This window comes from Cygnus atratus, chromosome 4 (assembly GCF_013377495.2).
Source record: "Cygnus atratus isolate AKBS03 ecotype Queensland, Australia chromosome 4, CAtr_DNAZoo_HiC_assembly, whole genome shotgun sequence".
NCBI classification, from domain to species: Eukaryota; Metazoa; Chordata; class Aves; order Anseriformes; family Anatidae; genus Cygnus; species Cygnus atratus.
In genome coordinates this window covers 14,400,232-14,427,495 of record NC_066365.1, presented here as the reverse complement: position 1 = coordinate 14,427,495, position 27,264 = coordinate 14,400,232, and the positions used below count along the sequence as shown (strand labels likewise).

At 55.6% G+C, this 27,264-nt stretch overlaps 1 protein-coding gene across 1 annotated transcript; it reads right to left on the bottom strand.

The window, feature by feature from the left end:
- LOC118245715 (maestro heat-like repeat-containing protein family member 2B) lies at positions 1-25,625 on the bottom strand. The gene is made up of 41 exons (XM_050710370.1): positions 25,585-25,625; positions 24,912-25,040; positions 20,545-20,669; positions 15,621-15,754; positions 15,103-15,225; positions 14,434-14,602; positions 14,014-14,112; positions 13,508-13,659; positions 13,056-13,199; positions 12,674-12,766; positions 12,307-12,376; positions 12,084-12,197; positions 11,749-11,822; positions 11,415-11,534; positions 11,054-11,146; positions 10,700-10,853; positions 10,457-10,497; positions 10,038-10,179; positions 9,298-9,350; positions 9,063-9,173; positions 8,676-8,795; positions 8,388-8,495; positions 7,812-7,904; positions 7,491-7,613; positions 7,122-7,202; positions 6,340-6,435; positions 5,870-5,974; positions 5,616-5,739; positions 4,974-5,095; positions 4,558-4,710; positions 3,748-3,902; positions 3,353-3,494; positions 2,951-3,147; positions 2,372-2,509; positions 2,066-2,177; positions 1,788-1,934; positions 1,285-1,467; positions 755-910; positions 528-650; positions 263-356; positions 1-113 (listed from the first exon to the last, which is right to left on the bottom strand). Exons 1-41 carry the CDS (start codon positions 25,623-25,625, stop codon positions 1-3), a joined length of 4,866 nt encoding a protein of 1,621 aa, XP_050566327.1.
- Between the last annotated feature and the right edge of the window lie 1,639 nt (positions 25,626-27,264).

Below are 27,264 nucleotides of genomic sequence, written 5' to 3'. Positions count from 1 at the left end.
TCAGGCCTTTACAAGCTTGGGGAAGTCTTCTGTGTGCCCCGAGAGATCTTCTGCATGCTCTGGGCTGTCTTCAGCATGCTTTGGGCTGGCTTCTTTGTGCTCCGGGCTGGCTTCTGTAGCGTGGGGAAGAAGAGGCAGTGTCAAGATACGGCCCCTGGCCGTGCCCTCCTGGGCACCGTAGGGAAGGCGGCTGGGGCAGCGCTTGGCGGCCCCTGGGCCGCCGCGGTGGGAGCGGAGCAGAGAGCTCCGTCCCGGCTCTCACCAAGGACGTGGAGAGTGGCGTCTCCGAACCGCTTCTCCAGTGGTGGCTGCTGCTGGCGCTTCAGTGTCTTCAGCAGCTCGGGAGCATGTGTCTCCTGGGGGAGAGCAGGGAGGTGTGAATTCTGCTTGGGCCGGAGAGGCCTCGCTGCCGAGCCCTCAGACTCCCGGGGAGCATGCGGCGGGAGGGACGGACGCGTCACGCCATGCTCCGCGCTCGGTGCCGGGCCCCGTGGCCCCAGCGTCACCCCGGGACAGGGCTCACTCACCAGGTAAGAGCAGACCTCGCTCTGCAGCTGTGCCCCAGTGCGCCCAATGGCATTCATGATGACTACCTGCAGCCCCTTTGGCTCGACGAAAGGAGCGCAGACATAGAGGGCTGTCCTGCAAACCTGGAAAAGAGCATTGTGCTCGGTCGTTCCTTGTCCCTTGCCAGGGAGGCAGCTCCTCAGGGAGCCTTTCTGTGGGTTTGCAAGTAAGCTCAGGGGGTTCTTACGCTGGATACTGCACAGCTGGGGTCCTGGAGGTGCAGGAAGAGGCTGCCCAATATCTGCTCCACTTCTCTGCTGAAGAACGTGGTGAGATTGTCCTTGGCGCCAGCAGCCAGGGCCGTGTAGAGACTGAAGGCCGCAAAACGAAGGTCCTCTTGCTCCTGCAACCCAGAAAGCCATCTGTGAGCTGGGTCACGAAGGCATCGTCTGCCAGCCTCTCTGCAACAGCGACGCATCAGGGACCGACAACTGAGGGCGACTGAGCACAGCGCTGCTGGCAGTGGCGCTTCGGCAACCAGGTCCAGAACGAGGTCACCTCGTCCCGGCCCCTTCCCTGCCACGTGGAAGGTCCCTTCCTCGTCCCATCCCTAAGAAATGGGACCCGAGTGCCGGGGCCCTCGGTGCGTCCCACCCGCAGGAGGGAGAGAGGGGCCACGGCAGCTGGTTGCCTGCAGGAGCACCTCCACGCAGCACGGGCAGGCCCCTGCCCGCCCCACGCCCCTCGGACAAGTGGGAGAAAAGCAGGTTCACTCACGGCATCAAGGAACTTCCTGGCGGAGCGGGCGATGCGTCTGAAGGCCCCGCCCAAGCCCTTCGCCGTCTGCTTTGCAAGGATTTCTGCCAGGGCCAACATGCTTTCCGCAGCCACCTCTGGATGGTCCGCAGTCCTCATTTCACGCTCCAGTGCTGCCACGATGCTCCTCTTGTGCTTTTGAACCTGCAAAGCCAAAGATGCGCACAAGCTGCTCGCGGCTCCTGCCTGCAGTGCCCACCCTTTCTCCCCACGTCTGTTTTGCAAGGGGGTGCGGCTGCGGCACAACCCCGTGACGAACGGCACTCGCACGTTTGGCAGCACGTCTCCCCGCCGCCACCGTGCTGAGCTTGGAGAGCAGCCTGGCCGTTGGGAAGCCCCCATCTGCCCGTGCTGCTCTGCCCCAGGCTCCCGAACCGCCCCGCGGCTCTGCTTGGCTCTCACTCAGCCTCTGCCCGGCTCTCTGCTGGGGGGCTGCAGCCGGAGCAGAGGAAAGTGCGCCTCACCTTCTTGGGCAAGCCACTGACAGCACTGCCCAGGCCTCTCGCTGCCATCTGCTGCACGGCACAGCTCGGATGCTGCAGCTTCTCCAGGAAGAGCCGTAGCAGGGGCTTCAGGAGATCCTTCCCCTCAGCTGGCGGGTCCTTCATCAGCTACAAGACAGCCAAAGGTCTGTTAGTGCTGGGATGGGGCCTCGGCTGGTCTCTTCCATAAAGAGACACCCCAAGCAGCAGTTTCTTCCGAAAAGCCCCCTGAGCCCGCCCCTCCCCACGCGCCGCCTCACCTCGGCGAAGAAAGCCAGCGCCGTGACCTGCAGGTTTGGCAAGGGGGAGTGCAGCCACGGCAGGAAGGTCCGTATTAGCGCCCGCGAGACGAGCCGGGCACGGAGCAGCACACTGCACACAGAGCACAAGCAGGGGACGTGGTCAGGTGGGAAGGCCATTGGCCGCGGCCCGAAACGTCCCCTGCTGCGACGCAGGCGCTGCCCTGCCTCCCAGGAGAGCTCCCCAGGCACACGGGAAGGGTCCTGCGGCTGCTTCCCGGGGCACAGCCACCCGCGGGGAGGTGAGATGCAGCCCCGGGCTCTCACCTGGTCAGGAGCTGCACGCTGTTGCAGTGCCACTGAGGCATGTCCAGGGATGGCCACACTCCATGCCTGCAGAGCACCCGCTGCCACCTCTCGTCCAGGCATCTTCTCAGCACTTGCTCCAGAGCATCACAGTAGAGTCTGGCGAAAGAAAACGCACAGGAATCTCACATCGTGGCACTGGAGGGGAAGTTTTGTCTTGGCTCTGCCGAAACGCCCCGGTCCCAGCGCCCCGGGCTGCCCCACGCCTGGGGGCTCCCCTATCCCGAGAGCTGCCAGCCCTGCGCAGGGTTTGACGCCCGGTCTCTCCTGGATCGGTCCGGAGAGAGGAAGGACACGCTGTAATCGGGGATGCAGAGGAGACAGGCCGAGAGCAGCTGTCAGTCCCGTCCCGTTTGGGAACAGATCCTTCTCCAGCAGAGGACAGAAGTCAAAGCAGCCCCGGCGACCCGTTTCCACACCTGGGAAACAGGGCAGGCTTGGGAAACAGGGCAGCCCTTTGGCTCCCTCAGCACCACGAACAAACGTGCCTGGCTGGGGAACTGAAGCCCCCCGGGGTTCCCCGCCCCTGCTGCTCCTTACCCGCACAACAGCTCCTCTTGTCCCATGTCCTTGAAGAGGAGGAGTCCTCTTGGAGGACTCAGAGGGGGAAACAGCAGCTCTACCCCCAGTTCGTTGCTGACCCCCTGCAGGAGGGCTGGAAGGAGGTGAGGAAGCAGGTCCCGGATTGCCTCCGTGCTCAGCAGAGCAGACGCCATCTCAGAGATCGCACAGAGGAGCTGCAGGGAAATGTGACCCACAACAGCCTGTTAAACACCGCCTTTCCCACCAGCCCGGTGGTGCCCCTGTCCCCCGGGGGGACTCTTCCTGCCTGCAGGTCTCGCACCTGGGACAGCCTCGGGTGACCCCCAACTCCCTCACCCTGACGAGCTAAGTTAGAAAGCAGGTGGGAAGCTGTAGCAATGCTTCTGCCGACGAACATACCTTGAGACGCTCCAGCTCTTGAGCAGCATCGTTGCGCAAAGGTCTGGTTTTAGATGCCTTGTCCAGCCTCTCAGTTAAGCGCCTCAGGACCCGAGGCCCGAGGTCGCTGCTGCCCAGGCTCCTCCAGAGCTGCACCATGTCTCTGCAAGCAAACAGACATTCACCCGTGAGCCCCGTCCTCTGGCACCCCTGGTGCCCTCCCCAGAGGCCAAACGCTCTCCTCGCCAGCAGCGGGGCACACGATGCCTGCTTCCCCAGAGGCACGAGCGCACGATCTCGCAGAGCTCAGGCTTCTGGGGGAGGAACGGGACCTGCTGCTTCCCTGGATCTCCCTACTGCAGGCAAGCTTGGGGTTGCTGTTTGGCCACAGCGGGGCAAGGGGGGAGCGCACATACCTCTCTGAGAGCAGTTCTGTCTGGAGGAGGCTGTCCACCACAGGCTGGAGGTGGAAGCCGGCCAGGAGACAGGCTGCCTTGAAGAGGAGGTCCCTGAGGGTGCTCTGCTGCATGGTGTACATGGCCTTCCACAGGGTCTTCATGACGTCAGGCACCTGCGAGGCAAGGGGTGAGATGGAACACCTCAGCGCATCCTTTGCCTGCGCAGGACCCCGGCACGGTCGCTCGGCGCCTGAGCAACGCCTGCCGCCTTGGCACGCTGACAAGCCCTCGTCCCAGATTTCGCCCTGCCTGAGCCCTGCCTCGTGGCTGGGGGCGCGTGAGCTCTCGGCGCTGACGCACACCAACGTGCACACGCGCACACCCCCCTCCGTCGCTGCGCGTGCCTGGGGCCGGCGGTGCCAGCAGCTGAGCGATTTGGGCACACCGAAGACCCGGGCACGTTTCATGCCCAACAGCCTGGATAATCGCCGGCGCATGGCTGCAGCGATGCGAGATCCCAGAACCCGGCGGGCTCCGACGCCTTGCAGGCGGTGGGGAGGAACGGGAAGGTTGGTGTGTCCCAGCGGTAACTGCCTCGCCCGGGGCAAGGACCTGCGCCAACGGGAGACTTGAGAGACTTGGAGACTTGAGACCTGAGACTTGAGAGTGCAGTGCCCGAGTCCTCGTCGCCGCACAGAGCAGAACGCGTCAGGCAGCAGCGGTCCCCTCAGCTCCGCGCTCGGGCTGCATTTCTGCAGCCCACACGAGGGGCAGCACAACAGCCAACAGAGAGGAGTCAAGGCCGAGGGGAACAAGTGTCTCCCTTACCTCTGGACGTATTTCCTTTCCGCGCGTTTCCAGGAATACGATCATCCAGTCGCCAGCCGCTTGTGCACGCTCCTCGTTAGTGCATGCGAGGGTCTTCATGATGGCGTCCATGAAGTTCCTGGCCTGTCCCTGGGGGAAGTACTGGCAAACCCCCTGGAGAGACAGGAGAGACACTGTCACAGCTCTGCTCCGGCTCTTTAGAACAGAAAGGAACCTCCCGGGGCCTCTGAGCTCAGCAGCTCGCTGGTCACTGGGAGGGCACTCAGGGCACGCTCCTCTGTGCATACGCTGCTTTTTTGTACTTCCTGCAGCGGAGGGGTTTAGAAGCATCTCCTCTCGTCTTGTTTCCCTGCGTGCGAAACGCACCTCCTGACAAATGCACTGGGGCCCCCACCTCACTCTCTGGAGCCAGTTACCTTCGCTATTTCGGCAGGGTCCTCACACAGAGACCCGTCCTCCGTGCTCCCCAGCCTCTCACACAGCTCCTTGCAGTCAGGCGCTTGGAGCACCGCTCTCCTGGTCTTCGTCATGCCACATGCTGTGAGAGGAGGGAGTCCTGGTTAGGGGAACTGAATCTCTGGCGCCAGACATGGATAGAGGAGGGTGGGGAGCAAAGGCCGGGGCCCTCCCAACCCTCCCGTGGCAGGATGCCACCAGCCCGGCTCCGTGGCTGACACATCCCGGGCCGCACAGAGCCCTCCTTCCCCTGGAGCTGTTTTGGGGCTGTGGGGTCCCAGCAGCCGCAGGCCTCTGCTCCCAGCCGCTGCGTCCCCAGCTCCTGCAGCGGGCACCAGCGTCTCTGGGAGGGAGCAAACCTCCCCGCAAATTCCTCAGCGCAGACGCTGCTCACTGAGGAGGGGGCAGGAGCTCGCTTCCAACTGAGTTCTTAGCGGGAACGGTGATTGTGTAGGGCCACAGAGCGCCCCGTCCACTCCCTTCATGCGTTGCGACAGTGTTTCTTGACTGGCTGGGAAGGGACTTAAACAAAAGCCCTCGCTGGGCAGGGAAGGAAGAGAAGATGGGGCTGATGGGGGCCAGGAAGAACCCGCGTTCCTCACCTTGGATCCGGAGAAGGCAGCTGAGGCAGGCCCCTGCTCTCTGCCGGGACGTGGCCTGGGAGTCGCTCAGCAGAGGCCCCAGCACGCCGACCAAGGAGCCGAACTGCGAGCAGGTGAGTTCCCTCTGCGGGGGCGAGAGGCAGGAGGAAGGTCGCAGGCAGCCCAGTGCCTGCTCGCCTCCCCAGGCCGTGGCCAGGCGTCGGGGCCGTGGCCAGCAGGGAGAGGGGATGGGGCACGCGGGGCTCCCTACTCACCGAACACTTGAAGAGCTCTTCGTAAGTGCCCAGCAGCTGGGCGCAGACCTGCAGGGCCCTCTCTCGCTCCCATGCTTTCGCTGACGTGAGGTGGCACAGCAAGATCTGGGGTGGAGCGCATGCGTCTCGTGACGGGTGTCCCTCTCTCCCCAGCGCCCCTCTCTGCCTCCCTCCTCTTCTGGCCCCTTCCCGCAGGGCCTGCCCTGCGGCTCCGCGTGGCCCCAGCCCCGCCAAGCACCGGCACTGCCCCCCCCCTGCCCCGCTCGCTCCACGCACCCCCGCCCTCACCCAGGAGCCGCTTCCCCACCGGCGTCTCCCTGTGCCAGCCTGGCGCTTGGGAGCCTGGCTCTTGGCTTTGCCTCCTGCAGGGCCCGTTCCTTCGCCTGCCCTGGCACTGCGGCAGGGAACGGATCCTCCTCTGAGCATCCCCTAAGGCCCCAACTCTGCCCCACTGCCCCACGGATACTCACAGAGACCATGGCCGCGAAGGCGCTGGAGGTCCCTTCTGCTTTGAGAAGGGCTGACACAAGCTGGCCCAGAGCTTCCTCACACGATGTCTGCAGAGACTGAAAGCGGGAAAGGAGGAGGGAGGTTGAGCGCCGCGGCAGCTGCCAGGGCACAGGGAGCGCTGAGGTGCGATCCCGATGGAGGGGTGTGCAGGGAAGGGCTGGCAGGTACCTGCAGCTCTGTCTCCGCAGGAGGGCACAACAGGACTCTCCGGCAGCACACAGCCACCTGGGAGCACCTGTTCTCCCAGTCCATGCAAGGCTTCAGCTTGCTGGATGGAGAAAAGAAGGAGAAAACGGGGAGGGGGTTTACCAGCAATCTCCGGAGTGGCCCAAACGCCGGCTGGGTTTGAGCCCCAGCCCCGGCCCCCCCAGCCCGTGCTGGTGAGCTCCAGCTCCGGCAGCTCCTGGCACCTCCCCGGCAGCGGCCAAGCACTCACCCCCAGGGGCAAGGAGACCCCCCCAGGTGCCCGTTCCTTGCCCTCCCCGTCCCCTGGAGAGCCAGGGCCTTTCTGCCAGCACAGCGCTCATGGCTCGCTGACCGTGACAGCCCAGCCCCGTCTCTGCGGATGCGGCCCCCCAGCCCCAACACCCCCCCGGCCTTCGGAAGTCACCCAGGACGGGGAACGCCGCCCCGGCCCAGAGCCCCGCAGCTCCCTGCCCCACACTCGAGACCACTGGGGCTGCACCAGCCGGCTGGGCTGGGACGCACGGCGAGCCCCCGCAGCCTGGGGCACAGACCTCACCTCAGCTGCTCCAGGAGCTTGAAGCATCTTGAGGTGCACTTGGGACACGGGGGTGTCGCAGGCATCCTCCTCCATCAAGTCCTGCAAGTCGCAGAGAGACGCACTCAGGGTGGGCAGGGGCACGGAGAGCCTGCCCACCCGCCCCGGGAGCCGGCTCTGCTGACAGGCCTGCGCCCGCACCAGCCCCTTCATCCCCACGGCCACCACAGAGCCACCGTGCTCCCCAGCCAGCGAGTGCCAGCGCCCCAGGGCCCAGCAGCTGGGGACAAGGCTTCGGGAGCTCAGGAGCTGGTGGGTGGCCGGGGGAGACCATCGCGCCTCCGGGAAAAGCAGCCTCCCCTGCGGGCAGCCCCAGCTGCAGGCACTCACCAGCAGGACCTCCAGCACCTCCGGCTTCTTGCAGAGCCTGAAGCTGTGCTTGGTGTCCACAGCCCGGATGGCACAGGTGACGTCCCTGATGCTGTTCAGCAGGGCGAGCTTGTGCTGCAGTTCCTGAGACCCGAGAGAGAAAAACACCGGTTGAACTGCTTGAAGAGCTGGGAGAGGAACACGGGCGAGGGGTTCTTAGGGGCTGCGGTTGGACCTGGACATTCAGGACAAACCGCTCAGGGGACGTCCAGAAAGAGACCGTCCATCTCGGCACGTGGGGGCACCCAGCCCTCCCTGCCCCTCTGTGCCCCACGCTCCTACCTTTCTGCAGGCATGGAAGAGCTCCAGGATGTTGGCCAGGATGCCTTCCTCCACGCAGGCCAGCAGTTCTGACTTGGGCGCACGCAGTGCAACCTTGCCATAGGTAAGCATGACTGCAGTCCAAGTGGCCTGATCTCTCTGGTCTCTCTTCTGCGCCTGTCTTGACTAAGATGCCCCGAGATGTCAGCCCGATGGCCCTGCTGTGGCCCAGGACTCCACGAATTTGTGGGGCTGGGGAGCGGGGCTGTAAGGGGCTGTCTGGCTCAGCTGTGCAGGGCCGTGGAAAACCATCTGAAGGAGTTTGTCCCACTCCTGCCCTGAGGTGAGCAGCCTGTGCCCGTCAGCGGTGTACTGGCCGTGAAAGGCTTGCCCGTGGCCCCCAGGTGAGGGGCAGAGCCAGCAAGAGCGCGCGGGGCTCCGGCTCCTGGCCCTCAGCTTTCTGGAGGGGGCAGTGCGTCTTAGGTAGCTCTTACGGGAGGGGTAAATGCAATGCGGCTGCCACGACTCGGCCGCCACTGCTCAGGAAGTGAAAACGGGGCAAGAGAAGGCCGAACACTAAAACCCTGCACCCATTACCTTTCGACGTCTGTCGAATGCGATGAGCCCCTTGGTGAACATGCACACTGCATCCAGGGCCAGGTAGAAGTGGCGCTCAGCAGCATAGGAGACCACTGAAGCTATTCCCTGCAATGACGGAGAAATGGGAGTGAGCTCTGGCACACACTGGCCAGTCCTGGCCAGCTACGACGGCAAGGCAGGACATTGCCCGAGGGAATCAGCAGCTACAAGGAAACGAAAAGGGTCCGGAGCAGGGCTGGGACAAGGGGACGCTGGGCAGAGCAGGGGCAGGAGAGGAAACTTCACCTGTCTGTCACATGGGCTGGTGGCATCCGTTTCTTTTAAGTATTTCAGCAGCTGCCCTTGGACGTGGGTGAGCTGCCGACAAGAGGCCAGCACCGTGCCGAGAGCCCGGTACAGGAACTTCTGAAAGAGAAGAGACCGAGACCGAGACGTGGTAACGGCGCGACGTGTCAGGGCAGGGCCTGGCCGCGACAGGCCCCAACACCCCAGGGAGCAGCCGCGGCGCCCGCCTGTAGCCGAGCCTGGGCAGCACGGAGGGAGGCATCGTTGGGGCGAGGGCAGGGGGAGCGGTGACGACGGCCCGCACGGGGAACGCGCTCCTTCAGCCCCAGCCCCGGAGCTGGGTGCCCCGGGGCTGTGCTGCCAGGAGGGCGCAGGCGGGGCGCAAACCTTGTCCTCGGCGCTGCTGGAGGAGTTGCTCAGCTGCTGGCTCAGCTCCCGGCTCAGGCACACTACCCATGGCTGGTCCACCAGCATCTCCTCCACCGACTCCGTCAGGAACTGGGGGGGAACACGACAGGAGGCAAATGTCGTCTCGCCCTCTGCCCGGGCCTTTCACGTTCACGTGTCCCAGGAGCTGTCGGGGCACAACTGCCCACAGCCTCACCCCCCAGGGATGCTGTACCTTAAGCAGATAGCACTGCCACTCTGCAGAGTCCAGGGAGCCCTCTGTTTTTTCTGGAAAGCAAGAGGAAGCAAAGTGCCTCGCTGTCACTTAAGCCAGCACCGGAGAAGAGTTCAGTGCTCTCCTTCCCTGGGAGCCAAAAATCCCAGAAGTCCCAGGCTTGAAAGGGCCTAAAATTGCCTGCACCAAAGCTCTTGCCAGGCTGCAGACCCCGGCCGGCTCCCCGGGACATTTGCCAGAGCCACCGACTCACGCCGGGGAAGGAAAGACTGACTGGGGCCGATCGCCGCTGCCCGACTGTTATCCCCGCACAGCTCGAGCACCGTGCCCCAGTGTGCACAGCCGCACACATTTTCTCCTGACAGACCCAACACTTCCAGCCCCTTTAGGGCCTCGTCCCAGGCTCCTGCGCTGCCCAGCGTGGGACCGAGCTGCCCAGAACGGCTGCTGCAGACCTGCCCCAGGCACTCGGCCTTCCAGAGCCGGGGGCGCTGGTCCCACCCCTGCCCCAAGCACCGTCCCAGCAGGGGCAGGGGGACACTGCCCAGACCTGCCCTCCACGGGGACATCGATGGCCCCGTCCACCCCTGGGACAACCTGATCCTTCAGATCGCTGCCCCCAGCCTCCACGCTGGCTGCCTGGAAGGGGGACGGCAGCGGTTCCCCTCCGCCGTGCCGGGAGGCTGTTTTCCTGCCCCCTCCAGCTCTCCTGAGCCCGGCCCTCCGCACTAGCACCTTACCTTCAAGGTACTGCAGCATGCAGGAGATGCGGACGGGCCACAGTCCCCTCAGGGATCCGTGGATCCTGCTCTGCAGGGCCTGCAGCAGCTGTAGGGCAGCAACCGCACATTCTCTGCACCGATCGCAAGCCGCCGCCACCACCTAGACGAGGACAGAGAGAGATGGGGTCACTCCTTCCACCAGGGACGCGGCTTCTCCCACGAGGGAGCTTGAGTCCGCCCCGGCCAGCAGCAGGGTGCCGGCGCCTCCCCCCACGTGCTTCCAGCCCCAGGGAGGGAGCGGGATCCCCAGCTGGCGGGCTTGGGCACGCGGGGACGCGCTGCCTCCTCCTCGGGGCTGCCAGCAAAAGCATCCCTGCCCCAGCATCTCCGCCTGCCCCTGGCCAGAAAAGCTCTTTCCCCGGGGCCCCGCTACTCACCAGCAGCCGAACCAGTAGTGCCTGTGGCGTGGGCTTCTTGGCTGCAAGGAGGAAAAAAGGCAGGGTGAGCCCCTGAGCACCTCTGCACCCAGCCCCTCGCACCTTCGACGCCGCCACGCGGGGCTCAGAGTACCCGTGCAGCTGCAGAGCCGGCCTGGGGGCTGCCAGGGTGCAGGGAGGCACGCACCAGGCAGGCCCCTGGCCGAGCCCGGCACAGGTTGCTGGGGCACCTTCTGGTCCCACCTTGCTCCTGGACGTCAGCGGGCTTCTCGGTGTCCTCTTGCCCTTCTGCTCGCTTCTGTCTCTCGATCAGGGCTTGGAGACAACGGGACAGCGGGACCAGCATGCCGCAGTACTGGGCCGGCACCACGTACTGCAGGAGCCGTGGCCACAAGAGCTGCAGAGGAGGAGGAGGAAGTTTGGCACATCAGCATTCCCATCTCGGCTCGCAGGTGAAAAGGACGGCTTGCGCATCCCTGAGCCCTGTGCCCCTCGGAGCCCATTAGGGCAGAGCTCCGGGGGGGCAGGTGAGGGCTGGCAAAAACACCCTGAAGGTGAAAAGTGGCTGCTGCAGCAGCAGGGAGCAGGACGACTTACTTCGGTCATCCCTCCCACGGAGAGATCCAGAGACTCCAGGACATCTATGCACTGGGCCTGAAGGTCTCTTTCTTCTTGGACGTCTTCCAGTGCCTGCAAGACAGCGTTGGGAAACCCCCCATTACTCTCAGCTCCCACCTCAGGAGGCTCTGTGGAGGATGAGGACAGCCAGGCCCCGCGCAGGGGCCACGTCCCAGCCCCAAGGAAGTGCTGGGCAGCTTGGGAGCAGCGAGCGCTGCACAGGGCTGTCGGGCACATGAGGTTCTGCGGGGCCCAGGCGATGCTGTGAGTGCCACTGAGGGAGCTCTCGGCACAGCCTGGGCACGGGACCGAGGCCGTGGGTGTCCCGCTCTGTCCTTACCAGTCTGTCCGAGGCCCGCCTGAACTCGACAAAGATGTGCGCCACCACATCCCATGCCGAGCAGCTCGGGATGCTGACGCTGAGCAGATCCTTGATGAAACCCAGGAGCGCTCTCCTCAACTGCCAAGGAGACAGGGCGGTTACGGTCTGCCCCGCCAGCAGCCAAAGGAAAGCCACCTTTGCCTGGGGGCAGCCCGCGGAGAGGCAACGAGTGCACAGGAGAAGCCTTCGCTGCCTGGGGTCGGGGCTAGGCTTTGTACAGCACAACAACCTGCCGGCTCTGGGGGCTTTCTCTGCCCCGCTGGTCTCGCTGTTCCTGCCTAAATGAGCTCACCTGGGTGCCGGACTCAATGAGCAAGGGCTGCACGGCCTCTACAATTAGGGGCAGCTTCTCTCTCACTGCAGGTTCTACAAGAGACACAGAGAGGTACGCGCTCAGGCAGGGCTCAGATGGCAGAAGGGATCCCTCGAAGCTCCCAGGCTTTTCGCAGACGAGCGGGACAGCACAGCAGGGCTGGGCTCTGACTGCAGGGGAAGCACCGGCGTCCCAGAAGGACTTTGTTTCTGCACCTACTGCTGCGTTACAGGGCCTGAAAGCTCTGACAGCAGATAGCTTCAGCCCCCTGACTGCCCCAGCCCTGGCTGGCGGCCCTGGCCTGTGGTACTGACCGTCACAGCGCGCCACAGCTCCCAGCAGGGTCAGCGCTGTCCCGCGGGAGCCCTGGTTCTCGCTGCTCAGCTGGGACAGCAGAAACATGACCGTCTCCTCCGGGTAGATTCGAGCTGCGGGCGAGAAACCACATTTTGCATGAATAGTCAGCAAAACCCCATGGCCGAGGTTCACAAGGAAGTTGCGAGGGCACGACGGGCATCGTCCCATTCCCTCCCTTACCTTGAAGCACAATGCACTGCCTCAGCTCTTCTTTGTGGCCTGCGCTGTGCTGCCTGGTCTCGTCCACAAGCTGTGGGAAAAAGGTCCATTTTAGAGAAAGATCGCGGGCAGAGCAGCGATCAGAGGCTGCCTTTTGGGTCCCGGCACTCCAGAGTCCTCCTGCCAGGTGGCTCCGAGGGCAATTGCTGAAGGAACTGAGCTGCCCCTCGGGCCTGCACAAAACAGCCAGGATGAGGGTGCTCGCAGCCTCGAGGCACCTCCGGGAAGGTGCTGGTGGAAGGACACCCTGCCCTGCCCTGCCCTGCCCCTCTGTGGCAATCCAGCCTGCAGGACCTGGGCCAGCAGCACAGGCACGGGCTCCCTTTACCTGGTGGTGCACAGCAGCAGCGATGGCACGGAGCTTGTCCTGGGGGGCGACAGCGTGAAGTTCCTCCAAGGTCTTCAGGAAATAATGGAGGCTCTAAAAGAGAAGGGAGAGGACGAGTGGGTTAAAGCCACTGAAGCCACGTGGGAAGGAAGAAACCCAGCACGCCTGTGGCATGGGGAACCCCTAACCCCAGCTCCCAGGGAGAACCCCAAAGCTCCTGCACAGGGCTTCCTGCTCACCTGGGTTGTTCTCTTCCTGCCCGAGCAGCCCAGGAAGCCTCACAGCTCCCCTGCTGCCCCCCTGCCTTCTCGGAGGGCCCCCCGACACCTCGTGGCACTCACACGCACACCACAGCCGCACCAGACGCCGCGCGACGCCTCACCTCTGTCACCCGGGAGGCATCTTGGACCTCCTGGTACTGCTGCAGGAGCCAGAAGACCTGCTTCCACACGTCGTCCTGGTGCTGCGCATCATGGAGGACGACAGCCATCATAGCAGCCACCGCTCCAAAGACGGCCTGCTTGTCCTGCAGAGGGAAGAGAGACGAGATGCTCTGAGGGCTCTCTAGCACTCGGCGTCCCCCAGCACATGCCTGCCCTTGCACAGAGAGGGCTTCCCCTTTCCCCTCTGCCCCACAGAAGGGCTCTCTCCAGAGGACAGCAAGCATTCCCCTGCCAAAGGGCCCTGGGGCCCAAGCACTTGCCAGCTGCGAGCCCCCAGCCCCGGGCACGGCGTCAGCCCGCCCGCTCCCTCCCCTCGCCCCTCTGCTCCCACCCAGGGGGCACGGGCAGCCCCAGCCAGGCACAGCCCCGCTGCTGCCCCGGCAGCGCTCACCTCCTCCTCCTTACGGCCCAGCCAGTTTCCCACAGCGTGGCAGAAGAGGGAGTACACCTGCTCGCAGAGCTGCTCCTCCCCGACGCGAGGGAAGGGGCACTGCTCCCAGGCGTTGAAGTAGGCGTTGATCGCCCTCGACCACTGCTCCAGCACTGCACCAGAAGAAAGGAGCTCGTCAAAGTCTGCAACAGGCAGCGTGCCTGGCTCCCTCACCCACGCCCGCGTGGAGCAGTCCCTGGCTCACCAGGCGTCGGCTTGGGACTGCCAAGTGCTGCGCTCCAGGCATCTGGACTAAAATACGGTGCCCCTTCTCCCCTCCTGCACACCGCACCTCCTCCTCCTCCTCCTCCTCCTCCTCCTCCTCTTCCTCGCAGGCCTCTTCCCCTCCAGCACTTACCATTGCAGCCCCCGCCCTGCCCTTCCCAAAGTTTGCCCCCCAGCGCAGGACCATGCCGCGATCGGAGCGAGGCACCGAGGGCCCGCCCGGCCCCTTCCCCTCTACTCACCGCTGCAGATGGCGCGCAGGATCCGGCTGCTCCCCACTTGGCTCAGCATGGCGTGCAGAGCAGGGAGCGTCATTTCCACAAAGGGGATGCACCGCAGGGCTGCAGAGAGAGGACGGGCAGAGGGACAGAGGGAGCCGTGGTCAGCCAGAGCCAGAGCAGCACTGCGAGCAGGAGAGCTGGGGCTGCCGGGCTGGGGGACGTGTCAGAGGGACAGGGGAGGTCGCTGCGGGTTCAGTCCCCAGCAGCTTCCACCCTTGCAGCACTGGCATTGGGGTGGTGGGGCGGAAATCCCAGCTCCAGGCGAGGAGGTGCCACAGCCCCGCAGCCCTGCGGCCCAAAGTAGCGTTCAGGGAGGGGCAGGGTCCCTGCTCCTGGCCGTCGTGGCCCATAACCCAGAGCACGAGGCCAAAGGGGCCATACCATAGTTGCTGGCCAGTTTGCTCAAGGTGGTGAGCACAAACTCCTGGCATGCTCCTCCCCTCATGATCTTCAGGTGGCCCTGGAGCTCGGACATCACAAATTCGAAGTGGGAACGAGCCAGAGCCACCAGGACGTCACCAGCAGCTGCTGTCACATCGTTCACTGCACCCTGAAAAAGAGCCACAGGTGAAATGCTGCCCAGGAGAAAGGCTGAGGCACCAGGTCAGGCCCTGCTGGCCAGTGAGGACCACGGGGCTTCAGCTCATCGTTTTGCTGTCGGAGCCACTGGGGAGACGACCGCGTCTCCCCCACAGAACACCCCCGGGACAGCTGTGCCCGAGCTGGGACACGTCCCCAGAGCCTCTCCGTTAAGCAGGAGTCACGCGAGGCAGGAACTGGGGGACTGCACGGCCCAACTCCAGCCCTGGCAGGTGGCGCACACGTCGCCTGGCGTGGAGGAGCTCACCACGCTCTGCACAGTCTGGAGCAGGGCTGGATACGACCTCTCCCCTAGCGGGATGCGCTCCCTGGGAGAGGGAGCAGCCACAGGGGCACTGGGGAAGTCCCCAGGCCTGAATCCCAGTGAACCGTCTCTGCGCCACTCCATGTCACACCCACAGCTGGGGAGAGGCAGGCTGCTCCGTTCGCCCTTCTAGAGAACAAGCTCACCTGGGCTGCCTTCATGTCTCCAGACACCTCTGCGAGCACTCGGTTCACAACGCCGCTCTGCAGACGGGTATCATCTCCTTGCAAGACATGCTCGAGGCGGCGGTAAGTCTCCGCTCGGTCACCCTAGGGAGAGAGCACGACACCACTTGCTTTGCCTCTGCCGCCCCTCACTCTGCAGAGCCCACAAGCAGCACCACCGCATCCTGTCCCAGCTTGTGTCCAGCTACACAAAGGAGCCGAGGGAGCAGCAGCCCTGGGAACCGACCAAGCACCAGGCACCAGCCTGGGACCACGGTACAGGGCTAGGACAAGGACGGATGCTTGGGCAGCTCCAGGCTGAGCTGCTGCGGGAAAGGAGGCGGCGCAGCAGCGTCAGCCCAGCGTGACCGCAGGATCAGCCTTTGGGGACCGGGCACCAGCAGCAGGACAGAGGGGCCATCAGGCAAGACCCCTCGGTGGCACCCAGGGTGGAGGGGAGCCCTCAACCCCCCACGCACAGCGGGATGTCCGCAGCTCACCTCTCTGTCTTGCAGCTTCTTTAACAAGGAATTCACGACGGTGGCAGAGATGGCAACAGTCTCAGACCCCGTCTCTCTGCCACCGTCCGCATGACGTGTAGGTCCAGTCCTGACCCCTACACAAGCAAAGGAAGCTGGAAGGAAACAACCAAAGAGTTTGCATCAGCTTGGCTGGCTGTGGGGATTCGCACCAGGTTGGCGCAGGCATCCTCCCAGCCTGGAGAGGAATCCTCCCCAGCACCAGCAGCACAGGCTGGGGTCCCCATCTCTGGTCGTGCTGGGAACTCATGGCGATGCAGCCCCCGGCCTCCCACTGCCCCTCACCAAAAAATCTTCTCAGCCTCTCCATCACAGCAGGATCACCCCAGAATCTCTCTCCAGGTCCTCCTCCTGTGGCCGCCGAGAGGCAATGGGCCACCTGCCCTCACCGCAGCAGCTATGAGGCACCCAGCCGCTGTGACCTCACAGAGGGGCTGCCATGGATACGGGGACACATCACAGGGCAGGGCCGGAGGTGGCAGCACCCCTACGGCCCAAACCCACGGCACATCCCCACTCTCCATCGCTCCAGTTCGCTCCGGTCCTTGCGTGGTTTTCAGCAACGGCCTTCCCTGCACTTCTCTGCCCAGCCCCGGTCCCATCTGGTTCCACTCTCCAGGGACCCCAGGGGATGCGGTCTTATGGGGGATGTTGCGCCCCTGCTCTTTGCCTGATTTTCTCCAAAAAAAGAGGGTTCTGTGCACACTGAGCCCGTGTGTGTCCTCTCCTCAGTCTCCTCCATGGCCTTTTGCTCCCCTTTCCCAGCCAGGATACAAGCGACCCATAGATCTCCAACCCATCGCGGTCCCAGCTGCGTCACCATCAATGGTTTTTGCAGTGGGGGCTGCAGGGGTGGCCTCTGTGAGAAGAGCACCTTTAGACCAGTTGAGAAAACATCCCGTTTCACGTAATTTTATTTAGTTTCATCTTTTTCAGTTTCATTTCTTTTAAAATGTTATCTAAGGAAACCTAAAACAACAAGTAAATTATGTTGTAAAGTCTATCCCCTCAGGATTTGAGGTACTCTCTGAAAATAGATGATCTACAACCGGTGTTTATTAGCAAAGCTCCACTCAGACCAAAAGACTCCACTGCTCCCCATTTGCTGAGGGCCTTACCCAGTGCTACATCTAAATGCTGACTCTGAGGATCTTTCCGTCACAGCACTGAGCACAGAAATACTGGGAACTCTGACGTTTTTTGTAGTTTCAGGCTCTGTGAGCATGACAAGGCTAAGGTAGGGCTGACATGCACGTGCAGAAAGAAATGGGCACAAGCTCTTCTTTCTGTTGCACAACGGAGAACCTTGCCCAGCACTCAGCCCCCGTCAGGCAGAGGGATAGAGCAATGGGGACTCTGTACTGCAGCAGAACTAAATACCGTGTATCATGGGAAATGTTAGCACTCACTCAAGGGTTTTCTTCGTGGGTCACAGATGCAGTTCATTTGCTAGCTAGAAACCCATTCAACCACTTGCCTATTTCCTAGAGCACAATACCCTCTTCTTTTGGAACTTACGCATCTTCTTGCACAAAGGATAACTTCAGTTTTATGACATGTGGCTCATGTAGACATAAATTAACAATTATTAGATTGTTTAATTCTCTGTTTTGTAGCACTAGATACAGGAGCTTACGCTGCTGTGATCTAGAGAACCAAACATGGGAAGACTGACTTAAAATCTTCATGGGTGCAAAAACCTATTAGTTCTGATACAAAAAAATCCCTCAAACTACAAGTGACTCCGTATTATCTGAATGCCTGTCTCCCAGTTTTCTTGGACTGTAGAGTCCAATAAAAACACATAAAATATTTTATACTGCCTTCCATGGAGCTTCAGTGTTCTCAGTATTAAACGTCTATCACTTAGTGAATGGTTGCACTACTACAAAGGGCATTAATGCTGCCTTTACCACGAGAGATTGCTATTCAGATGGATTTTTTTCCACAATCTGCAAACAGTACAGATTCCTTGACCAAAGGCCTTTGTTGTTCTTTAGAAAATGAAAGGGATGAAAATGTTTTGGACAGGAGAGCTGGAGCCCAGTAGGAGTGTTACACTGACCAGTGGAATCCCAAGACTGGGCACCGAGAAAAACACCAGTCTTGCGCTGAAGGTACTGGAGCAGGTGTCAGGAGGCAGAGGTGCGCAGCCTGTAGCAGACTTCACAGTCAATCCGGCTTTTCACTTCATTTTCATGCTTCAGTACCACATCTGGGAAAAAGTCTAGATAGAATGCCTTCCCAAGCTCAAAGGAGGCTTGCAAAGACAAAAGCGCTCGTGGTTCTTTAAGGCTCAGACAGTGCAGTGACAGAGGTAGATGAAAGGAGATATTCAGCCCAAATCCAAGCTAGTGGCTACAGGAATACTTGTTGTGGTACCCAAGCACAGGAGCCACTCATCAGGCTTAGTCAAGTCAATTCATCTAATTCCCAGAATTATTTCTGGGAAAAATTAATTCTGGGAAATAATTCTGCAGTACTGTGCAGAACAAAACATTGTATTTCTATCTTATTTCTATTAATTCTTATTCAATGTTGTTAGGTGTTAAATGAGTTTTATCTGCAGCTTTCGCTCTGACTTCTGAGGCACATTCCTTGTCCATTGTCTAGTTATAGTCAGAAGGAATCTTTAGAGTACACTGAAGTGAAAAACATTCCTTCTCCAGGATATTAAGAAGGGCTAAAGGGTGTAAGATATTATCTTAAAGCTGACCTACAGAAAACATTTACTGTAGCTGCAAAGATCGGCAGAAAACAACTCCTGAGGCTACAATAACTAATGCTTGATATACAGAGACTGAAATGTCATACCACTGGCATTAAGAGATCCTAATGAATTAATAATGCGAAGTGATAAAAGAAGCTTTGTCCTTGCTTCACCCTAAGGATAGTTCAAAGGAATGCTGTGAACCTGGGGGTTATGGCTTTTTAAAATCAAGTTCTCAAACCTACATGTGTCACACCACACAAATGTCTGCAGTAAAACTTCTCTTCAGTGCGTGGTTGCACAGCAGCCTTTAGCAAAATGTTCAACTCTTCTCACCTAAATGTAGGTATTTAAACAGCTTACTTCATCCTAAATGGTGCTTAAGTTGCCTAGATGCCACAGAAAGCAAGAAGAGTAATGAATGCTTGAATCCTCACTGCAAACAATGAACGCAAAGAGCACGTGAAACTTTTGAAGGACTCAAGGAGCAATTTTTGCCTCATATTCTAACCAGATTCTAGTGATCTTCTACTGGAGATGTCAATTATTGATTTTCCTAATGGCTTAGAAGGGTTTGGTCAGCTTTGCATTCAGCCTTAAAATGGCATGTGAGTTTCAGAAAACAAAAGGGTTAATTTCTCTGCAATCTTTTTCTCTGGGTAAACAAAACACATTTCCCCAGGTTCTCCATAGATCAATTGCATCTTCCACACAGTAGTGCAGGTTAAAAAGGTCAGTCGCCTTTAAATAAGCCCTAATTGACATTTACTTCCCAGAATGAGGGTTATCAAAGGTTAAGGTACATTTCCCTAGGCAGTCAGCGACCTAATTCTAAACATCATTAATCCATTTCACTCTGAAAAATAACACTGGCATTTTGAAAAGCCTGCTACCTGGAGGTACATTGCTGCTGCCTTTTCTGGAGGTTGAGTGAGTTGGGTTCCTTTGCCAAGAGCTCAGGCCATCTCCCATTATCGCTCCTCAAACGATGCCCATGGTCTGCATCTGGCTTGTTCTACCTCTCCTCATTGCTGGCCTCCTGTGTGCTGGGAGCACAAGTGCTTGCAGGTCTGTGAGAACTCACCCAGTTCCCAGTTGTGTTCCTCCACCTGTTCACGAATGGTTGGTGGTCTCTCACTCAGAGCATGAGTTTGAGCAGCTCCTCATCTGCTCCAACCTATGCTGGAAATGCTTAGGCTCAGGTTCACAATGCTTAGGTTCACAGGCAATGACTCACCTGACTCTACACTGCACAAATGATGTTGTTATGCACAGATCATTTCTCTGTCACTTTGCTCCTCTCTTCTTGTATCCTCTCCTCCCAACTACCATTCCCCTGGAAAGGTGTAGGGCAGCTGCCTTGGATCCATGGCTGACCATCTTGCTGACTTAGCAGAGCTGTCCTGTGTGCTTGCTTGAGTTTAAGAAAATGATGTTATCCTCCTTCCCTGGCTCTGCACAGTTTTCCTTGGTAAGCTGATACAGCAAATGCTCAGCCTCCAGCATAGCTGAGAACTGACCAGAAGACATCCTACAAGCAGCGCCTTCCTCACTTAATCATGGATGTGAGCACCTCCTTCAGCCATGTCCTGAAACTCCATCAAGACTGTGTGTGTACCACGAGGCACTACAGAAGTGACCCAGAATCTTTTCCTCCCAGACTTGCCCATTTTTCTGTCTGGCATTATCATCTCCCTTCTAACTCTGCTTTAAAGGTGGCTGCAAACAGTCCAGCTGGCAGGCACTGAGCAAAGTGGTCCGAAGAGGACACGCTGTAAAACAGTGAGTCTTTATCTCCTCCTGGTGGCTGAACTATCTGTAGCCACCTGTAAGCACACTGCTGCCTTCTAACTGGTAACAAATCCTGCCAGCTCTGGGGACAGAAATCCCCTCAACACAGTCCCTCCAGGGATCATTAGCCCAGAGGTTACTGCACAGTCATCTTCAACGGATCTGTTTACCAAAGAACAAGAGTCTAAAACATTTCAGGAGAAACTGAAAATAACAAATGAAGCGGTATTTCCAGATGGGAGAAAAGCTGAATTAAAATATTTTCTAACTTCAAAAAGGAAGTATGTTGATAGTTGACACCTCTTCTGTGATACTGGTTATGTTCAGGCCGAAACTGTGGGGATGGAAGAGTGAGCACTGTGTCTTTCACAGTCAGCGTCTCACCTGCTGGAGTCAAGTACTTCCAGACTGCGGGCAGGAGCACAAGGCTGCAGGCTGTAACCAGGACTGTTGTGCACTGTGCTGGGGACTCCTCTGCCAGCTTGCAGCAGAAACAGTCTGCCCAAAGCCTAAAAGGACAAGAAAAAGAGGTGGGTGACAAGGTGAGGCAAAGAGAAGTCATGATCATCCATCAGAATTAGAAGGTAGCAGGGATGGGGGACAAAGAACAGGGTGCTGATCCCTCTCAGGAATCTACACGCACTCCCATCAGCCCTTCTCTAGCACTCTTATTTGCAACTAGAGGGAAGGTGATGAGAAAGCTGTTTCCCCTCCATTTTAAAGAAGACTCTAGGAGCACTATAATACGAGAGCCATCTCTCAAGGCAACTTGCATCAATTCAGTTCCCCTGGATCTGGGTCGCATTTCTCTCAGGGTCACTTTGATCTGGGCAGGTGCAAAAACAGAATAAGAGGAAAACAACCCAAATTGCAGATACCTTGTATTGCAGTAGCATCCCTGGCAAGAAGTTCATTAACACTCTGGTTGAACTGCCAGGTTAAATCATGGATCCATAAAGGACAGCTTTGTACTGAGAGGTTCAAAGGCAATAAAGGGTGTTTATTAGGCAAGGTAATAAGGCATGGCTAGTGTCTGTGCTCTGTAATCTTTTCCATCTGGCATTTATGTGTTTCTACTGACAGCCTGGAGCTCAGTAGTGTTTGTAGAAGCTACTTCATTCTTTTCACCCAAGTGATTGTGCACCATTGTGGCTCAGCAGCAGGGATGTCTGGATGCTGTCCGATCCCAATCATTTTAGTTGACCCAAATGTCAGCATCAAAATCAGTGACATCAGTCCTTAGAAAGAAAGAGAGAGAGAGGAAGAGGAGGAAAGAAGAAAAAAAGCAAAAGCACTTTTCGGTGTATCCCTTTTATTCAGCCAAGATCATGTTCTTTTTAGTCTTGTGCCCTGCTCAAGGGAGAAAGTAACTTTTGATGGAAAAGAAGATGTGGGTGTCTTAAGGAGATGAAGAGATCAGCGAAACCCTTCACAAAATGGATCACCAAAATTTCTTTTTGTCCCAGTTACAGAAGTAATTCTCAGGAAAAGGAACCTTTGTGGGCATAAGAATGGAAATAGTTCAGGCCAAAGATCTCTTTTCTGACAGGGGGCACAAGCCCATGGTTAGGAAACAGACAGAAGAAGAAAGGAAGGTTTAAATGATTATTCTCTTTGTGTCATTTTTCTCAGGTGCCAAAATTTTAAGAACCCCCTGAACTGTTGGTTATATCTGCACCATTCTATTTAATAGGCACCCATGCATAAATCCTCCACTGTCTTTCTGAACCACATTTACACTTCCCATAGTGTCCTGTGGCAAGGAGTTATGTCCTACACCAGTGCTGGTGTGGCGGCTGACAGCAGAGGTCTGTGTCCTAGCAGCCCAATTTTTGCCCTCTCTGGGAAAAGACCCCAGGTTACCCTTGAGTTTCATGAACGATTTCAAGCCACAGCAAATTCCAACAAGAAAATAAGTCACTGGAAAATTTCCAACCAAAAAGACATTCTAGGTGGGGGAAAATCAGTATGTCTATATCCAACTTTTATTTTAGATTTTATTTCTATACTATGTTGCAGCTCTGACTGCAAGTCTGTACACTATTTTGGATACTAATATCCCAGTATTAATGAATATGTTCTCTGCATCAATGAGGTCTTTGATAACATACCAACAATGGAACTATACGCTATGATGTTCACCACTGGTGATGAATCTTTTGAGCCATGTGTCAGTCTAGGTCTGGTAAAATAGGCAGGGGACTATCTACGAAGATTTTTTTCCCAAGGATTGCTATTAAAAGTCCTTATCAGTTTAATAACAGGCTACAGAAGGAGGTGTGTTGTAGGCTCCTTTTAACTTTGAGTTCAGGTATCAATTCAGTAATGAACAGAGCAGTGGGCGTTGTTGAGAAATACAGCATTTTCACTTCTGTGTGAGAGGCAAAGCATCGATAAGGTGCATAAAGGTTCCGAATTTCAATTCAAAGTTCCAGTAAATAAGCCTTAGCCTTCTACTGTAAATCAAGGTGATGAAGAGGCAAGTGTTGCAGCTTGATTCCCATGATAGCTATTTCTTTTTTCCTTTGACTTCAGGAAATGTCATCCTACTCTCTACACATTTGAAATATTTGTACTGTGGCCTGCAAGACATGTTTCAGGACTTACTAGAAGACATATTTCATTTTCCTATTTCTTTTTTTTTTTTCCTTAGTCTTGGATAAACTGTTTGCTAATGGTTTGCTATTAATGTTTCAGATTGTATTTTATAAAACACTGCTCTGAGTCATATAACTGAACAGCCAAGTTACAACTGTCTTTCATTAATATTAGCAATATTATGCTATATAAATGAGAACAAAATAATTCAAGAAAGATCCTCTTCCAAGTCTCCTACTATTATTTCCACTTCAATCTACTCCATTTTTCTTTCTCAAAGTTCATTTCTAAAATAAAAACACACAAAAACCAAGTTCTGGCTGTGACTGTTCACTGAGAAGTTGCTAGCTCTCTGAAATCCTTCATTTATTTTATTGGAATTACTTAGAATAAAGGGATTTATACAGGGAAAGCAAGAATCTCAAATCTAACCCATTAATATCTTCTTTCCCTTGTGCCAAAGCTAGGGAGACTGTGGCAGATCTTTTCACTTAAAGGTGGGTTGAGAGTAGGGAGAAGAACCTGCATTCTTTAAATGGTGTTTTAGTTCTAAGTGCTTCAGGATTTGTCTTTGTGGCTGACACAAGCTTTAGAAAAAGTTGTCAGTATTACTACTAACACTTTGAGTGGCACTGCTGCTTTCAGTGAGGCTGCCTCCAAAAGGAAGATGTCACCAAACAGAAGAAATAGGCACACAGCCCAGCTCCTTATTTGCCAGTGAAATGTAGCAGAAATGTGAGGTGACTTTCAGAGGACCAAGCCTAATGCACTAGTTCTGCAGCATGAGGCACCAATTCGTCTGTAGAAGAGGCATAATCAAAGCCAAACAGCAGCTGATTTCTTAACAGGTGCTGGTTATAACCCTGTTGCTTACCCACCTGTAAATCACTCAAGGCAGCTGTGGAGCCATCCTTGTGATCCAAGAGCACTTGCCCACTGAGACACACATCAGCTCTCCTCTCTTCTACATCTTCTTAAAAAACTGTCAAGTCCTGTGTGAAAATATCAGCTGTTACCTTGAATTACCATTACCACAGAGATGCTCCACTCATGTAAGCCCAATCTGAAGTGTATGAGTAGAAACATGGAAACTGATCGGCCAACCAAGTACTGTGCAACTCTAAAATATCTGTCCTTACATTGTCTTATTCCAGAACTGCTCCCACAAATCTAGATTACGCTGTTCATTTCCCACATATCTCCCTTTACATCTCCTCTCTGTGGCTGGACATGATCAGGAAGTATATGAGAGACTACCAAGAACAGCAGTGGCTCGCTACATCCCTATTTTGGAGTTAAGAATGCAAAGGACAGATACAACTGAGGGTCTAATTTTACACCGTGAACTACATTCCCAGCTGATGTTGAGAGTGTTAATGAAATCGACTTCTAGCCATAATCCAAGATGTTGACCCAGACCATTGACAACAAAAGGAAGAAATGTGTAAGGAGGTGGAAACATTCCAGTGGATAGTGAACATGGCTCATCACTGAAATTCTGATGATGCACCTGTGTCACGGGCAGGCCTGTATCAACAGAAAAGAAACAAACAAACAAAAAAAATCCCGCTCTCTATAAAGCATCCTACTTCCTCCAGCAGTTAAATAATGCACAGCAGATTATTATGTCCTAACTGTCCTCAAGGTCTCCTCAGCTAACCAATAGTGACCTATTTGATGCTATCTTTAGATGCTGTACTCTTGGAAACCACAGGAGATGAATGTTAGTCCATGCAAAGGCCATATCACTTAGAAGATTATTTTTCAGAAATCCTTTAGAAATTATTTGAGACTGTTGAGGAAAACATGGAGATTTTTACCAGGAAGACTTCTATGATAAGTCTTCCAAAACTGATGTGACACGAGAACACTAAAAGGTTTCCAGATCATCACTGGATTGTTTTCCCTCATGCCTCTGGCAGATAGAGAAAATACGTTTGATTGCTTTCAAAGCTTATGAATCCAGGTCTGTTCAGCATCTCCGAGTAGAACATCCCGTTCCCTTTATATGAAGTGTTGTATAGACAAACAACAAGCCAGAAGCTCCAAATAATGTGAAACTGTAGGAAATCTCCTGAGACATGAAAAGTAGTCAAGCATCTGAATTAACACAAACGTAGACATTAGATGGCGGTAGTATCTTCAGACATTACCTTTGCTGGCTGCCTTTTTCTAGCCTCCACTTGTGGAGATCCCAGTGGAAAGGTTTGCAATGTTTTTTGAAATCTGAATGTCCAAATCTCTTCCCACAACTCTGTTTAAGCCTCAGCCAGTCCAGCTTCCTGGAGGAGGAAGAGCAAGAAATAGGCACACACCCATTTGTCTGAAGATGAAAATTCATTTTGCCAGAGATAGAATTAGTTCATATGAGACTAAGAAATTGGAACTCGCCATGCTTGTAAGCTGTTAAATAGGAACTAAATCCCTTCATGTAAACACCCACAAGAACAGCCCAATATGCGCCAAGGGCTCTTCTCTTCCTGTCAAACCCCGGAGCTACCCTCAGCTGGTTGATCAGCATGTCACCAACAATGCACATGATGCATTGGAATGCAGCACCTAAACACAATCCAGGTCCCATGAAAAGACAGTATATTTAAAGGAAGCTTCCAGGCAGTAGCAGAATTTGTTCTGTCCTCCTGGCTTATGGGGAAAGCCTTCAATATATTTACAGGGACACATGTGGAGTAACACAGTTGCATGGCCATAAGTGTGGTGCTTTGCTTCCTCCTCTAAAACTATTTTTAAGACAGTCTCTAAACTTCAAATCGCTGTACTAACTTGCCAGTGTTCTGTTTCCATTAGCACAGCCATTGACTAACTCACCTGGGAAGTGTCTGATCTGAATCATCTACTGTTTGCTCCATGGCCAGATCCAACAGCAGCAGAAAACAGCTCTTGGTGACAACTCAGGCAGGCAGACTCTACAGCAAGGTGAGACAGAACAGAAAATGAAAGACCACGCACAATGTGCCCTTCTTTAAAGAGCAACATTTTAATGTCCTTTTAAAGATGTGCATCTTCCTTCAGAAGAAAAAGATGTAAACCAAGAAAGAATTGTAATGCTTCAGTTCCTAAAGCAGCACACCCAATGTAACCCGGTTTTCGTGACACCTGTAAATGTCATTAATATTGCAAATTAGCAAGTTTAATTATAGGAGCAGGTGGATTATGGTATGCTATAACTTTATTTCTCAGCTTGCCTCTGATCATTCCTTAACAAAAATGTTGTGGGTAATTCTGTAGATATTACACAAAGTGACGTGATTAAAAGGAAAAAGGTAATTAAAAAGTCTGTATACAATAAAATAGGTACTTAATTGTACAGTATACCTTAATGAAAAAATTATTATTCATAAATTTAATCAGCCTGTAATTTGCCTCCAAGGCACCTGATTAAAATAATGGTAATGAAATCTTGGCACAGTGAGACAGATACTCAGAACCCAACGGCTTCCACTGAAAAAAAAAAAGGACTCCTTGTTGCATCTGCCAGGCACCTCTGAAAAGCTGGCCACCTCACTTACGTGAACCAGTGAACCAGGCATGCCCCAAGAGGGCTTTTAATGCAATCATTCCATTTAGGTACTCTATTTGCAGCTGCTTTAAAGTGCAACGTGTCAAAACCTGACCTTGTCACCTTTAGGCTGAGCAAGGGAACGAAAGAATAAAACGTGATCGCCTCCGAGTTACAAAATCTGCCAGATTCTGCCAGTTCTTTTGCCCTAGAGCACACCGTCTGCTGCCGTACTCTGGAGATGGTGCTAGCACTGTGCCCACTGTGGGTAAGAGACAGCCCCGGGTATGTGGGTTTGGATTTATGGGGTATCAGATGAGCTGGGCCACAAAGCCTGCTCGGTGATGGCTCTGCTTGAAGCTAGCTGCATTACTGTTTTTCTAAAAGGCAAATAATGTTCACAGAGGACAAAGGGCTTTCTGTCAAGTTGTGGAAGGGACTCGGTTTTGAAAAGGTAGAGAAACAGCAACAGTGAGGTCAGCTTGAAGAGGAGTAGGGTCACAGTGAAGGGGTCCATGAACTAGCTTGTTCATTTTAGCGTTGCAGTTATATTTTTTTGCCTCATTCCTCAAGTCGTGCTGAACGCAAAAGGGGTTTTACCCATACAGGACTTTAACAGATCTAAGTCATCTCCCAAAAGCACTTTTCACTGAAGGATTCTACCCTTGTGCTCATTGGTATGTCTGCTCAGCCTGGTTTACCCTGCAAGTGATGACTGCTTTATGCTTCTCAGTCCCATTCAGGACAACGGGGTGTTCTAAGGGCTGATGGAGGAGAGGCAATCTTCAAATGCACTGCTGCCATAACAAAGTTAGAGATTTCTCTAATTTTCCTTTAAAAATTAGAGTTTTCTCTAATTTTCCTTTAAGAGGCTTGAGATTATTGTTCTTCTGATTTATACAATTTTTGCTCTGGCAGTTCTCCCACAAAGTCACTGAATTTATGTCGCCATAAAACAGTTGCACGTAGTACTCTGTGTGTGTGTTCCT